The 14,583-nt window shown below is 40.3% G+C and overlaps 1 protein-coding gene across 1 annotated transcript in view; it reads left to right on the forward strand.

The window, feature by feature from the left end:
• The window catches only part of LRP1 (LDL receptor related protein 1), a 475,004-nt gene that overhangs the window by 415,832 nt on the left and 44,589 nt on the right, over nucleotides 1–14,583 (forward strand). The window contains 5 exon segments of the mRNA XM_077483570.1: nucleotides 4,818–4,940; nucleotides 7,970–8,095; nucleotides 8,213–8,329; nucleotides 12,475–12,581; nucleotides 13,530–13,662. Of these exon segments, the coding sequence (XP_077339696.1) occupies nucleotides 4,818–4,940; nucleotides 7,970–8,095; nucleotides 8,213–8,329; nucleotides 12,475–12,581; nucleotides 13,530–13,662 (606 nt within the window).

Consider the following 14,583-nt stretch of genomic DNA (forward strand, 5'->3'; position numbering starts at 1 on the left):
TAAATATTACAGCTTCCTATCTATTTACTAATGCTATCAGCATAAGGGTTCAAAGTAGTTAATGTTGATTGAGAGAGTTTAGTTCTGCTTTATTAATGCAATATACTGAAAATGATAAGTGAGAAGCCAAAATACAGACCAAGCTATAATAAATGGACTCCCTAATAATGCCTACTAAACCAAGGGTGGTTTTGAAGTATCGCATAACAAATATTACCATCAGAGAATTGGTAAGACCTAGTGCAGCACATGAGTAAAAGTGGCAGAAGAGGACAGAATGGGGCTCTGGGTAACTTAGTAGCTTGATCTCCTTCCTTAAATTCATTACATTTATATTCATGCAGAAAGCCTACATATATAGGACAGAGACTACAGGAATGAAACTATTAATATATCCCAAATTTATAGGTGTCTGGGCTGGAACTTTGTCTTCATGTACAATGAATTGTAAGCTAATATCAAAAAATTGCCTCTAGATATTCTGGTTCTCCCACAGTATGCAAAGCAGAAACATGGCTTTATACCATTTACTGCTTTTATTACAGGGATTGTAAGAATATAAACCTGAGCGACCACAACATACAGGGATATACAGCATAATACTGACTGACCTATAATCACATACATAGGTTGGACTTGTGTCTTTTTTCAACCTCACCTATTATGTAATTATGTAACCCTGTGCGTTATCGCTATATTTTCTATTTGACTCAAATGTTATTAAATATCTCCTGAAGCATTTTCTTTCCTTTTTTAGCTTTCTTTTATTTTGGTAAAGCAGAGTGCATTGGATTTTGTGTTAGGATATTAAATGTATTTTCAACACTTGAGTGGTGCTGATCCATGTCCTACTGTATATTGTTTTATAGATATATCTCTATAGAGATATAGATAGATATGTATATTTATATATACAGTGCCTTGCGAAAGTATTCGGCCCCCTTGAACTTTTCAACCTTTTGCCACATTTCAGGCTTCAAACATAAAGATATACAATTTAATTTTTTTGTGAAGAATCACCAACAAGTGGGACACAATTGTGAAGTGGAACGAAATCTATTGGATATTTTAAACTTTTTTAGCAAATAAAAAACTGAAAAGTGGTGCGTGCAAAATTATTCGGCCCCTTTACTTTCAGTGCAGCAAACTCACTCCAGAAGTTCAGCGAGGATCTCTGAATGATCCAATGTTGTCCTAAATGACTGATGGTGATAAATAGAATCCACCTGTGTGTAATCAAGTCTCTGTATAAATGCACCTGCTCTGTGATAGTCTCAGGGTTCTGTTGAAAGCGCAGAGAGCATCATGAAGACCAAGGAACACACCAGGCAGGTCTGTAATACTGTTGTGGAGAAGTTTAAAGCCGGATTTGGATACAAAAAGATTTCCCAAGCTTTAAACATCCCAAGGAGCACTGTGCAAGCGATCATTTTGAAATGGAAGGAGTATCAGACCACTGCAAATCTACCAAGACCTGGCCGTCCCTCTAAACTTTCAGCTCAGACAAGGAGAAGACTGATCAGAGATGCAGCCAAGAGGCCCATGATCACTCTGGATGAACTGCAGAGAACTACAGCTGAGGTGGGAGAGTCTGTCCATAGGACAACAATCAGTTGTACACTGCACAAATCTGGCCTCTATGGAAGAGTGGCAAGAAGAAAACCATTTCTCAAAGATATCCATAAAAAGTCTCATCTAAAGTTTGCCACAAGCCACCTGGGAGACACACCAAACATGTGGAAGAAGGTGCTCTGGTCAGATGAAACCAAAATCGAACTTTTTGCCCACAATGCAAAACGATATGTTTGGCGTAAAGGCAACACAGCTCATCACCCTCAACACACCATCCCCACTGTCAAACATGGTGGTAGCAGCATCATGGTTTGGGCCTGCTTTTCTTCAGCAGGGACAGGGAATATGGTTAAAATTGAGGGGAAGATGGATGCAGCCAAATACAGGACCATTCTGGATGAAAACCTGTTGGAGTCTGCAAAAGACCTGAAACTGGGACGGAGATTTATCTTCCAACAAGACAATGATCCCAAACATACAGCAAAATCTACAAAGGAATGGTTCACAAATAAACGTATCCAGGTGTTAGAATGGCCAAGTCAAAGTCCAGACCTGAATCCAATCGAGAATCTGTGGAAAGCTGAAAACTGCTGGTCACAAACGCTCTCCATCCAACCTCACTGAGCTCGAGCTGTTTTGCAAGGAAGAATGGGCAAGAATTTCAGTCTCTCCATGTGCAAAACCGATAGAGACATACCCCAAGCGACTTGCAGCTGTAATCGCAGCAAAAGGTGGCTCTACAAACTATTAACGCAAGGGGGGCGAATAATTTTGCACGCCCCACTTTTCATTTTTTTATTAGTTAAAAAAGTTTCAAAAATCCAATAGATTTCGTTGCACTTCACAATTGTGTCCCACTTGTTGGTGATTCTTCACAAAAAATAAAAATTTTATATCTTTATGTTTGAAGCCTGAAATGTGGCAAAAGGTTGAAAAGTTCAAGGGGGCCGAATACTTTCGCAAGGCACTGTGTATATAATATATGTGTGTGTATATATATATATATGTGTGTGTATATATATATATATATATGTATATATATATATATATATATATATATATATATATATATATATATATATATACACACAAATGGATAAAAACAATCTACACACCCCTGTTAAAATGTCAGGTTTCTGTGATGTAAAAAAAATGAAATAAAGATAAATAATTTCAGAACTGAAATCTTTTAGGTGGACGGAAGGAAAAATAAAATAATATGGTTGCATGAGTGTGCACACCCTTAAACTAATACTTTGTTGAAGCACCTTCATTTTTATTACAGCGCTCAGTCTTTTTGGGTATGAGTCTATCAGCATGGCACACTTTGACTTTTATATCTGCCCGCTCTTCTTTGCAAAAACACTCCAAATCTGTCAGGTTGTGAGGGCATCTCCTGTGCACAGCCCTCTTCAGATCACACCACAGATTTTCAATCGGATTCAGGTCTGGGCTCTGGCTGGCCATTCCAAAACTTTAATCATCTGCCGGTGAAGCCATTCCTTTGTTGATTTGGATGTATGCTTTGGGTCGTTGTCATGCTGAAAGATGAAGTTCCTCTTCATGTTCAGCTTTATAGCAGAAGCCTAAAGGTTTTGTGCCAATATTAACTGGTATTTGGAACAGTTCATAATTCCCTCTACCCTGACGAAGGCCCCTGTTCCAGATAAAGACAAACAGCCCCACCACCATGCTTCATTGTGGATATGGTGTTCTTTTGGTGATGTGCAGTGTTTTTTGCACCAAACATATCTTTTGGAATTATGACCAAAAAGTTCAAACTTGGTTTCATCAGACCATAACACATTTTCCCACATGCTTTTGGGAAACTTCCGATGTGTTTTTGCAAAATTTAACCAGGCTTGGATGTTTTTCTTCATAAGAAAAGGCCACTCTACCCCATAACCCAGACATATGAAGAATAGGGGAGATTGTTGTCACATGTACCACACAGCCAGTACTTGCCAGGTATTCCTGCAACTTGTTTAATGTTGTCGTAGGCCTCTTGGCAGCCTCCCTGACCAGTTTTCTTCTGGTCTTTTCATTAATTTTGGCGGGACGTCCGGTTCTTGGTAATATCACTGTTGTGCCGTATTTTCTCCACTTGATGATGACTGTCTTCACTGTGTTCCGTGGTATATCTAATGCCTAGGAAACTCCTTTTGTACCCTTCTCCTGAATGATACCTTTTAACAATGAGATCCCTCTGATACGTTGGAAGCTCGATTCAAACCATGGCTTTTGCTGTAGGATGCAAATAAAACCCCATACACACTATCAGATTTTCTGCTGACTTTTTCCTTCAGATTTACCAAAACCATGTAGTACAAGGGCCTGCCTGATTGCATACAAATTGAAACTCCTAAGGTTTGACCTCATATTATATGGTTTTGGTAAATCTGAAGGAAAAACTCAGCAGAAAAACTGACAGTGTGTATGGGGCTTAAGAAAATGTCATGAAAGACCTACTAAAATGGCTGAACTTTATTTGGGTTATTCAGAGGCACTTTAAATGATGGCAGGTGTGTACTGACTCCTATTTAACATGAGTTTGAATGTGATTGCTTAATTCTGAACACAGCTACATCCCCAGTTATAAGAGGGTGTGCACACTTGTGCAACTACATTATTATTTATTTATTTATTTTTTACCCCCCCCCCCCCCAGTTTGTTTTTCAATTGAGTTATACAGTTTATATGTCACATTAAAAGGTGGAAAAAGTTCTGAAATGATTTATCTTTGTCTAATTTTTTTACATCACAGAAACCTGACATATTAACAGGGGTGTGTAGACGTTTTATATCCACTGTATATATAATCAGAGTAACCTCTGATTTCATGTAGATTTTTGTTATTTTTATCGGCATAATCTTTTTGTTGCTTAATTAAAACTGGCGGGACACTGATCAAATTTTGTCCATTTTCCTCTGAATCATCTGAAATTTTATCAGTGGGTGACCTTGCCGATGTTCTGTTGAGAAATGCCCCCCATTGGATAGTGCCCAGCATGTACTGTGCATGCGCAGCACAACAGCTCATTTGCTGATCTGCTGATGGCCACGGGTACCAACTTTCGAAATATATAGCTGTCCTAGGAGAATTATCTATGTGCGCCGTTGAACATGGATGGAATAATCTGTTAGAATTCTTTTGTTCAGCCTGCAAGCTAAACAAAATAAATCTGTGCATGGCCAGCTTTAACCTGTTTAAGCTTAAATAATGTCAATCCTTTTTTTTTTTCCAGCTGAAGTCACCTGCGCTCCAAATCAGTTTCAGTGTGCTATCAACAAGCGGTGTATCCCCCGTGTCTGGGTGTGTGACAGGGACAACGATTGTGTGGATGCATCTGACGAGCCTGATAACTGCAGTAAGGAATTTGGCTTTTGTGACATCATTTCAAAATGATCATGAGAGGGAGTCATACAGCCTGGCTCAAATCTGGGGAAGTTGTCCATAGCATTCAATCTTGGGCTTTTAAACCGCTAACTCCAGGTTTTGTGTTACTTTACATAGTTTGTTTAGGCCAAGCTGCCAAGAAATATGGCTGCTGTCAGCACTGCATAAATATGTATAGTATCATCTCATGTACAGTATACAATGCTGTGTTCCAGCGCAGCGCTACAGAGACTTCCTATTTCCTGCCGGAACAAAATCTAATCAAGCTGAGCACTGCTCAGCAGTCACAGGAAGCCTTGTATGAATACAAGTCTTTCTCTGATTGGGCGAGGTGGAGAGGTGGGCATATGACATCACAATCTCGACCTTAGTCATTCAAGGGAAGCCTGTTATTCAGTCATAAAACATAAGGCTTTCTGTTATTTACTGAGCAGGGCTCAGCCCGAATAAAGTTCGATCGAGCACAAATTGGGAAGTCTCACTGCTGCCAGGACAAAGCTCTGTGTGTAGTAACAGCTACGTGCAGCACATACAGCTGTGACAGTGGGCGCGTTTCTTTTTTTTTTTTTTTATGTTGAGATTTTTAAAAAAATGTTACCAAACATTGGTATAATAAAAAGAATACCAATAGCATGGCGCATCCCTCACAGGGGAGCATCAGCTGTGCACCAACAACATACTGTAAGTACAAGACCATGCAGCTGCGGTGCAGCCTATGAGGACAAAGCCCCTAGTGCAGTGCAGGTACATACACAAGTGTTGAACTTAGCAAAACAGAACCTAAAAAAAACAAAAGAAAAAGCAGATGTGCTCACGCTTAGTAAACAGGATGCATGGAGAATCGCTCAATGATCAGTTGGTACCCTCAGATTGCCTGCCTCATACTAAGGCAAGTTTGTAGATGAAACAAAAAGGTTAATGCGATACATTATTTTGGGAGAGATGTTTTCAATCCACCTCACCCAAACTTGAATCTCCATATACTTTTCCTATTGGCATAAGTGTCCTTGTACAACGGTAAACTGGTATTAACCAATTGTTCCCAAAATTGAATAGAATGTGGAGATGGCTGTTTCCAGGAAAAGGTGATCACCTTCCTAGCATAGAAGAGCAGAAGTCCTAAGAGTGTGCTCTCTGCAACAGTGGGAACGAAATGCTCCACCTGTCCCAAGAGACATATTTTTGTAGTGGGAGAGAAGGGGGTAACTATAGTAGTATTTGTGGAAATGAGCTCTCCCCATTATTGCACGGTAGCTCAACTTATCCAAAACACATGATATGAGTCTTCTGTGGAGAGAGCCAACAGGCCGGGGGTATGGTCGAATCAGTCTTATGAATTTTGTGTGGGGTGAAGTGAGCCTTGTCAAAGATCTTAAACTGGATGAGCCAAGCCCTGATAGACACAAGCTGTTTACATTGAATGTCTCATATATCCTCCTAGTCCTCAGCATCCAGATCTATGCCATCTCAAAGCCACTTTTGTCTGAGAGAGGATAAATTGGGGAGATGAGCCATTATCAGGTGATTATATAGAGTCAAGGTTGTCTTTCCAGATCAGGGGTCCTAAGCAGAGCTTCAAGGTAAGATCATGCTAAACAAAGTTTCAGAGTACGAAATTAGGAGTTGAAGGCATGGGAAAGCTGCAGATATCAGAATTAGTAAAAGGCTGGTATATTGTAGGTCATGCAAAGGCTGGGGAACGCAATTAAAGTATGATTAACCACTATTTGTGAAATAGTCCAGGATAAGTGAAAAATCAGGCAAAGGAGGGATTTTTCCAAAATGGGGTATGGGGAGAAAGAGTGTTTCTGGACTGAGAGTCACTGTATAACCCCACTTTCCAGACCTGGTAGCCATCATAGAAGGTGTTAACTGGTAAGGGCCCCTGCATAACCGCGATTGTAGGGCCTCAACTTATTGTTGCACCCCGGTACAGTGAATAAGTTAGAGGTGTCTGGGCTCAGCCACCAATGCACAGTCACCAACTGGTTGGTGAGAAAATATTTATCTCTATATGGCATAGCCAGTCCCCTCTGTAGGGGGGGCTGTCTGTGCGTGGTCTATTTAGTACGGAGGTTGGGATCCCAACAGGAAGTTAGGTTGAGTGATAAATGAATTAGGAATCCACTGTGGCGAATTTCAGAACAGGTAGGCGTATTAATGTATGATTTTAATTTTAAGGAGGATGCGGCCGCATTTCTTAGTAATGGAAAAATGTTGTTTAAACCAGCTTGGCCCAAATTAACACAAAACCTGGAGTTGGGCTTTAAATACATGAAGGGGACAGCTTTACTCTGGGTAACTGTAAACCAGGGTAAACTTAAAGAAAAGTAGCTGCTGACAAATAGTAATATACACATAGTATGTGCATATAGTCAGCCATACACAGACAAGCTTTATAATCATCACTTCCAATAGTCAGCATGTAAGGTGAACTTCTGTGCAATAATGAGCATCAGAAGTGCTTGTTATCTCTCACTGGGATATTGAAAATCTCTTCTGCCTATTGCGTGTTTCCTTAGTCAAACACTCATGGGGGGGAATAGCTGCAGTGGGTCTGGCATTTATGTGACTGCTGCTCATTGTTCTCAGTAAGTATTCTGTCTGTGTTCAGCCTGTTCCATTCTTATAAAATTGCTTCTTTTTCATATCAATTTTGTGAATACTTTTGATAATGGAGTTTCAATATGTACAATCTATAGGGCTCATACAGTGCGTATATGTATCCTGTGCATGTTTATTTTTTTTCAAAATTCCATTTTATTGTACTTCCAAACAGGGGGTTCTCCCAGGGCAGCCAATCATAACAGCTGGAGCTGCAGCGCCAAAGCCTGCATTATGGGCAGATACTGTTTTTTTGTTGTCCTCAATGGTCCTCTGAGCAGTTTTGCTCAAAGCACCGTTTCAGCCCCTGTGGTGGGCATTAGAACACACTGGATGTTTGTGTCACCTGTATGTGGCAGTCTTTGTTGAGTCACTTTCTGGTGTTTTGCTCTGCAGCTCAAATGACTTGCGGAGTGGATGAGTTCAGGTGTAAGGACTCTGGGAGATGCATCCCCGCACGCTGGAAATGTGACGGTGAAGATGACTGTGGAGATAGCTCAGATGAACCCAAAGAAGAATGCGGTATGATACGTTTTTGAATCACCAACACATTCATAAGATCCTTTTGCTACAATTCTGACGTTATTCCTGTCTGTTGGGGACACACCGTAAATAGAGATTGTTTTTGTTTAATCCCAGATGAGCGAACATGTGAACCTTATCAGTTCCGCTGCAAGAACAACCGCTGCGTCCCTGGCCGCTGGCAGTGTGACTACGACAATGATTGTGGTGACAACTCTGATGAGGAGACCTGCAGTATGTCCATCTTGCCTGCATTCAATTGTCATTTACTGCTAACCAGCTCAGTCATTTATATTGTAAAAGGGAGACTAAATATTAGTTGTCAGCAGATTGAGTGGCATTCTTTTACTATACATTTCCAAATAATCAACCTGATTCTACACTTAAGACTTAACCTGACCCACTCTAATGCAAGTTATGATGCAATTTTTGTAACCATGGGTTGAAGTAAAGAAAATAGCGCCGTCTGCAAAAATCACATGCAAAAAATCTGATGGATTGATGGATCAATTCAGTACAACCTGTCTGTCCATAGATGGGTTGAATCTTGGCCAGTCCCGGCTGAACCATCCGATTCAATTCATCTATGGCCAGCTTAAAGCCTCTTTCACACAGGCTTAAAAAAAAACACACTGTGTTTGTAGCCATCAGTTTGTTCTTACAGATCTGAACACAGGGGCATTGTTGTCTATGGGACAATGCATACAGCTGTATAAAGTTGCAGAAATGTGTTCAGAGCCATAAAAAAATGCTGCAGTAATTTACACACATATGTTTGTATATGGAAGTATGCAGGGGCATAAATTACAACACTGATAGCTCTGGTAGATCTTTATGTGACATAACTTATGTTTTTTCAGGATTTTTCTGCTATTAAGATCCTGCATATAAACATCAGTAAATTATTAAGTGCATGTTCAAGGGGCCTAAATAATTAACCTTAATTCTATGTGTAGAAGTGGATGTGTGGCTGCATCAACCAGTCATGTCCACGCCTTTTGATTTTCCTAGTTTGCGGTTAATAAGAAAAGTTGGATTCAGGGTGGTATGAATAATGTTTTTAATTTTTCTGTCATTATGATACATGAAACAGAGATCTGATTTCTAGAAGTCTGTCCGATTTCCTCCTGTTTCAGGTTATCTTGCTTTCTCATTGCATCACATGCTCCTGTTGTTGACACCATTTTTCCTTAACCCATCTGTCTGGGGCACGTACAAGTTTTGTTTCAGCATAGAAGCTCACCTTTTGTTCTCACATGTGTACTTGTGTTGGTTCCATTTCACCTCATGTTATGTTTTTCTCCATTTTAACACTGTCGTCCCTGGGGGCATCCAGAGGTAGGTGCAGAACAGTCTTTACATTTAACATGACTAACCATGCTGCTCCCTCCCCTTGCTATATGCTTCCTGGCCTGCTCTCTCCTTCTGTTGTATTGTGATCCAAGCATGTCTCCTGAAATCCCAGGACAGGAATAATGGATTGTGTATACAGACCAAAGTATTGATATGTGTGTTTTCTATTCAAATGTACATGCTGATGTATATGCAGTAGGACTAGTCTGTACTTGAAATTTAGGTCTGGACAAAATATAAACAAATGCAGTATCTATCTGCAGGACATGCACATATCCCTAGAAAAGTAGCTGCTAATCCTGCAACAAAATAAACTCCAAAATTCCTGCAGTATGCAGTCAACTTTGCCTCTGGATCACTGGATTCTTAAGCAGCATTACTGGAGTTGTTCTCTGCTGGACTATAGGACACTTCCCGTTCTCCTCACCAAAGTGTAAGCGGGTGGTGTTTTGTACTCCAGCAGAGGAGAACTCGGGACTGACAACACTGCTTGGAATTTGAGTGTAGCAAAGGTAGTGTTTTCAGGTCAGTACAGTAAGTTAGGAGCTACATAGATATGTAGCAAATCCACTGGTATTTTTTTTTTTTCTAATGCCGCATACACACGACCAGACTTTTCTAGGGACTAGGTCCGACGGTCTTTCCGACGGACTTTCGGCGGAGTCCCGACGGACTTTCCGAATGAACGGACTTGGCCACACACAATCACACCAAAGTCTGGCGGATTTGAACGTGATGACGTACGACTGGCCTAGAATAAGGAAGTTCATAGTCAGTAGCCAATAGCTGTCCTAGCGTCGGTTTTTGTCTGTTGGACCAGTATACACACAAACGGATTTCTTGGTCCGGCGGTGTTCTGGTGGAAAAATTTAAAACATGTTCTATTTCTAAAGTCTGACGGATTTTTGGCAAGCAAAGGTCCGATGGAGCCCACACAAGATCGAATTGTCCGAAGGACTCGCTCCGTCGGACCTTTGCTGTCAAAAAGTCCGGTCGTGTGTACGCGGCCTTAGTGTTTTAAAGAGACAAAGAGAGGTAAATGTGCATGATTGAAAGCGATGTACTGCATATTTTTCAATTATTATGACATACATTTTTAAACATACTGTATCTTCAGTAAGTTTATTTCAACCTTATTAGGAGCTTATGCGTTCACTAAGACAGGAAAGTAGGGACTACCATAAAACCATCATCAAACGTACTAGCCCTTTCTCACTCTACTAACATTGAGGAGATTTTTCATTACTTCTTGTCCTTACTGGAAGTTTTTCATCACTTCCTGACCTTACAGGAAGTGAGGTGAAATCTCCTCAACAGGAGCACAATAGCACTAGACTCAGCCCAGTGGGTGGGACGAAACATGTTTGGGAATGGAGTTAGGCTGAGGCTGATATCACTTATTACATGCTGAGCTTTTTATGGCGTGTGGTGGCTGAGATTTTTCTCTATTTGGTGTGAGCAATAGAAATCAGGAAAAAGCTTTCTGACTTGTTCAAGATAAAATAAATAGTATTGGCTGGAGTTGGGTTTTACCTGTTCATATGTAAAATGTAACACAGTGGAGATGGCATAAAGAGCTTTCTTCTAGAAAAGTTGGTGATGACAGCATTAAACAGTGTTGACCAACATTTTTGATATCCTTGCATGAAGCTCCCCAATTCTTCCACTTTCCATAAAATTGACATAGATACCAGTGAGTAAGGCAGTCATATTCCTTAATATAAAATGTAGTAGTAGTTTGGGTAGTCATATAACATTATATTGTCAGTCCACTGAACCTTTATATTTTCATCCTTGCTAGATGATGAACCTGGCAGTTTTTTGTATATGAGAAAACTCAGCACCACCATTAGTCTACCTCAAAATATACGATAGACCATATTAGACAACAGATGGACATCAGTCTGGAATGCTCAGCTGATGTAGTGCTCCTAAGATCGGGACTCCAAAAACAAGTACAAAGGGAACAGACAGGTGCAAATGCCTAGTGCATTACCAGAGTTTTTCTGCCATTTTAATGCTTTTATATTTTTATATTCATATTTTCATTTTTGTGAATACCCACTTTGAATCTTCCACATTTTTATATATTAAATCTCTGGTAATGTACTAGGCATATGTACCTTTCCTGTCTGTTCTCTCTCCAGCTTAAACTTTAGTTTAAATCTGCCAAATGCAGTCCAGGTGCATCAAGAAAAAAGGTGTGCAGAGACCCTGGCTTTCTATGTGAAAGCAGTGGTCCCTCTGCAGGGGTCCGACACACTCTCTGCTAAGTCAAAGCTTTCCAGTCAAAAAGGGTCATGAGCTTTGCTGATTTGTAGAGCTATAGGTGTGACTCGGCATGTAGGAACTGTGCAGAGATACCACAACTTACACATAGAGAGCAAGGGTCCTTTTCTGCATCATGCTGGCAAGGGATAGACTTTCAACAGGCTGTGATCTCTTTCTAAAGAAAACAAACTGCACTTGGAATGTGTTTAGATCGTTTTAACTGGAAACACGCTGAGCTTTAATGGTCGTGTTTGGTGATGCAGATTATGCACGTTGGTGTGCTGCAGTTACATTTATTTTGAATGGCACTCCAATGCACCTCTGCAGTGCTGCTGTGTGCCACCATGAGATGTGGTCCACTGTGTTAGAAAAAATGCAGCAGGTACTATTTTAGATTCTTTGTGGTGAATTTGGAAGCCCATTCAAACAAATGGGCTGCCTTGACATGGTGCAACATAGTGTAGTTTAACCACACTTCCATAGGCTGCTCTGGTGATAATTGACCTTTAGTTTGAACACTTCTAAGGGTTACACAAGAAAAATTAAGTGATTCTAAGGAATGGTACTGAAAGATTTGTACAAGCCTGTCTTATTTCTATACCAAATCCTTTGTTTTTCATTTGTAGTTAAGAATACCGTTCCTCTTTTCTTTCACTTTAGTAGATGCAAACGTAATTGGAGTCTTACCAGTTAGCACAGATATGTGATATTGCTATGGGTAATCTAACATCATTTCCCATCTCTTTAATTTTTAGCACCGCGGCCATGTTCAGAAAGTGAATTTTCTTGTGCCAATGGGCGTTGTATTGCTGGTCGATGGAAGTGTGATGGTGATCATGATTGCATTGATGGCTCAGATGAGGTGAGCACCTGTTAACAAATATAATGTTACTGAATATGTAAGCTTTCATTATGATCTCTCCTTCTGGAAATGATAGTTATTTGGTTGCAATGACTTCAATATTTTAAGTCACCGATGTGATGTGCTGATAGAGTTTTAAATTTAAAGGCTGCACGTTTGTTCTTGGTCAGTGGCTGAGAAAGTACTAAAGCTGGAGGATCAGAATGACAACCAGCTAACATTTTGCAAGTCTGCAATGTCTCTGATTATTTTAGTAATGTGAGAAGTACTGGAAATCGACCACTAGAGGGTGCAACTGTCCCAAAAATGATGATTATTATTATTAATCTACACAATTTATATAGCGCCAACAGTTTACGCAACGCTTTACAATGTATAAAGGGGGGGGGGACACAATTACAGTACAATACAGAAGGGACAGGAGGGCTCTGCTCGTAGAGCTTACATTCTAAAGGGAGGGGGTGGTGGTACAAAAGGTAATAGCTGCAGAGAATGATTTGATGGGGGTGGCTCGGGGACAGTTGTTAGGTGGGTGTGGGATAGGCTTCCCTGAATAAATGAGTTTTCAGGGATATCCTAAAGGTGGACAGGGTAGGGGCTGATCGGACAGACTGGGGCAGGGAGTTCCTGAGGATGGGAGAGGCTGATGATGATGAAAATGTTATTATTTCTATTACCTAGTTACTGTGGTACTTACCTCACAACTACTGTAAAACTTCAGAATTTTGCCCAAAGTAATGTACCAGTTTGGCCTTCTGTTTGTTTTTCGTGATGACCTGGAGATTAGTAGTTTGATAAAAGTATACAGGTAGATAGGAGACCATTAAAACAGCGGACTTTTGATTATTATTGGGATGCTTGTTGACACTCTAGTGTGCTTGTATTACCAAGTCGGTAGCTGAATTTACTTAGCAAATTGAGAGTATTTCCTCTGTTGTCTAAAAACAGAAAGATTGCGTGCTGAGGTGTGAACCAGACCAATTCCCATGTTCAAATGGCCACTGTATTCCACACCGCTGGGCCTGTGATGGTGATTCTGACTGTATGGATGGAAGTGATGAGTTGAATTGCAGTACTAGAGGTAAGCGTGCCCTTTTTAAATTAAAGATCTGTATGTGATTAATTCATATGTAGATTGTCCTAGCATGAAAGACTTTAGGGTTGATTTACTAAAAGCATGTAGACTGTTCACTTTGCGAGTGGAGTTGTTCTTTGTAAGGGAATTATCCCCAGAGCTTAATGAATGTGACAAATCTTCACTTTCCAAAGACTACCTAATCATGTGCAAGGAAAAAATAAACAATGCAAACTTTTGCTTGCACAGAATTGGTTGATGGAAATAAGCAAAGCTTCACCTCATTCACTAATCTGTGGGACAATCCATTTGCAGAGTGCAAATAAATTTGTAAAGCGATCATTGGTCTTTAGCAAATCAACCCCTCTATGTTGCTTGTGTGTTTCCTCTGCTAAAATGGGTTAAAACATTCTAAGTATGACATATTCTTCAGTTGACGGTATTCACCTCCTATGTAACATACTTAAAGTGGATGTAAACCCTCTCCTATACCCAGTGTAGTGAACAGCCTCAAATGATACACAGAGAAACAAATTTTCCTACATAAGATTTACATGTATTTATATGTATCCCATGGAGGAGAAATTCACCAAAAGATGGAATGTACCAGCAGTTGACGCTGCGATTTCCAGTGTGAATAAAAGTCTAACTTGTCCAGTAGACAATGCACAAATGCGTAAGGATCCAACAGATGAAAGGTTGGAATTCCTGTTAAAATCCTCTTTTTCTTTGACAGGTGCCGTAACTCAGCCTGCAGTCGCTGCAATAAGCATCTGTCAGTCCCGAAAGGACCAGTTTAGACAGGCCCTTAAGGAGGTTCCTGTAAAACAAGCCCGGGATTTGGCCTAACTGCCAAGAGCATTATGTTTTGCCATAGACGCCATTAAACATTCTATTTACCAGGTGTCCCACCATGCGCTTGTGCTA

The sequence above is a fragment of the Lithobates pipiens genome, unplaced genomic scaffold (genome assembly GCF_037356315.1).
Source record: "Lithobates pipiens isolate NorthernLeopardFrog02 unplaced genomic scaffold, aLitPip1_a1.2 Scaffold_16, whole genome shotgun sequence".
Lineage (NCBI taxonomy): Eukaryota > Metazoa > Chordata > Amphibia > Anura > Ranidae > Lithobates > Lithobates pipiens.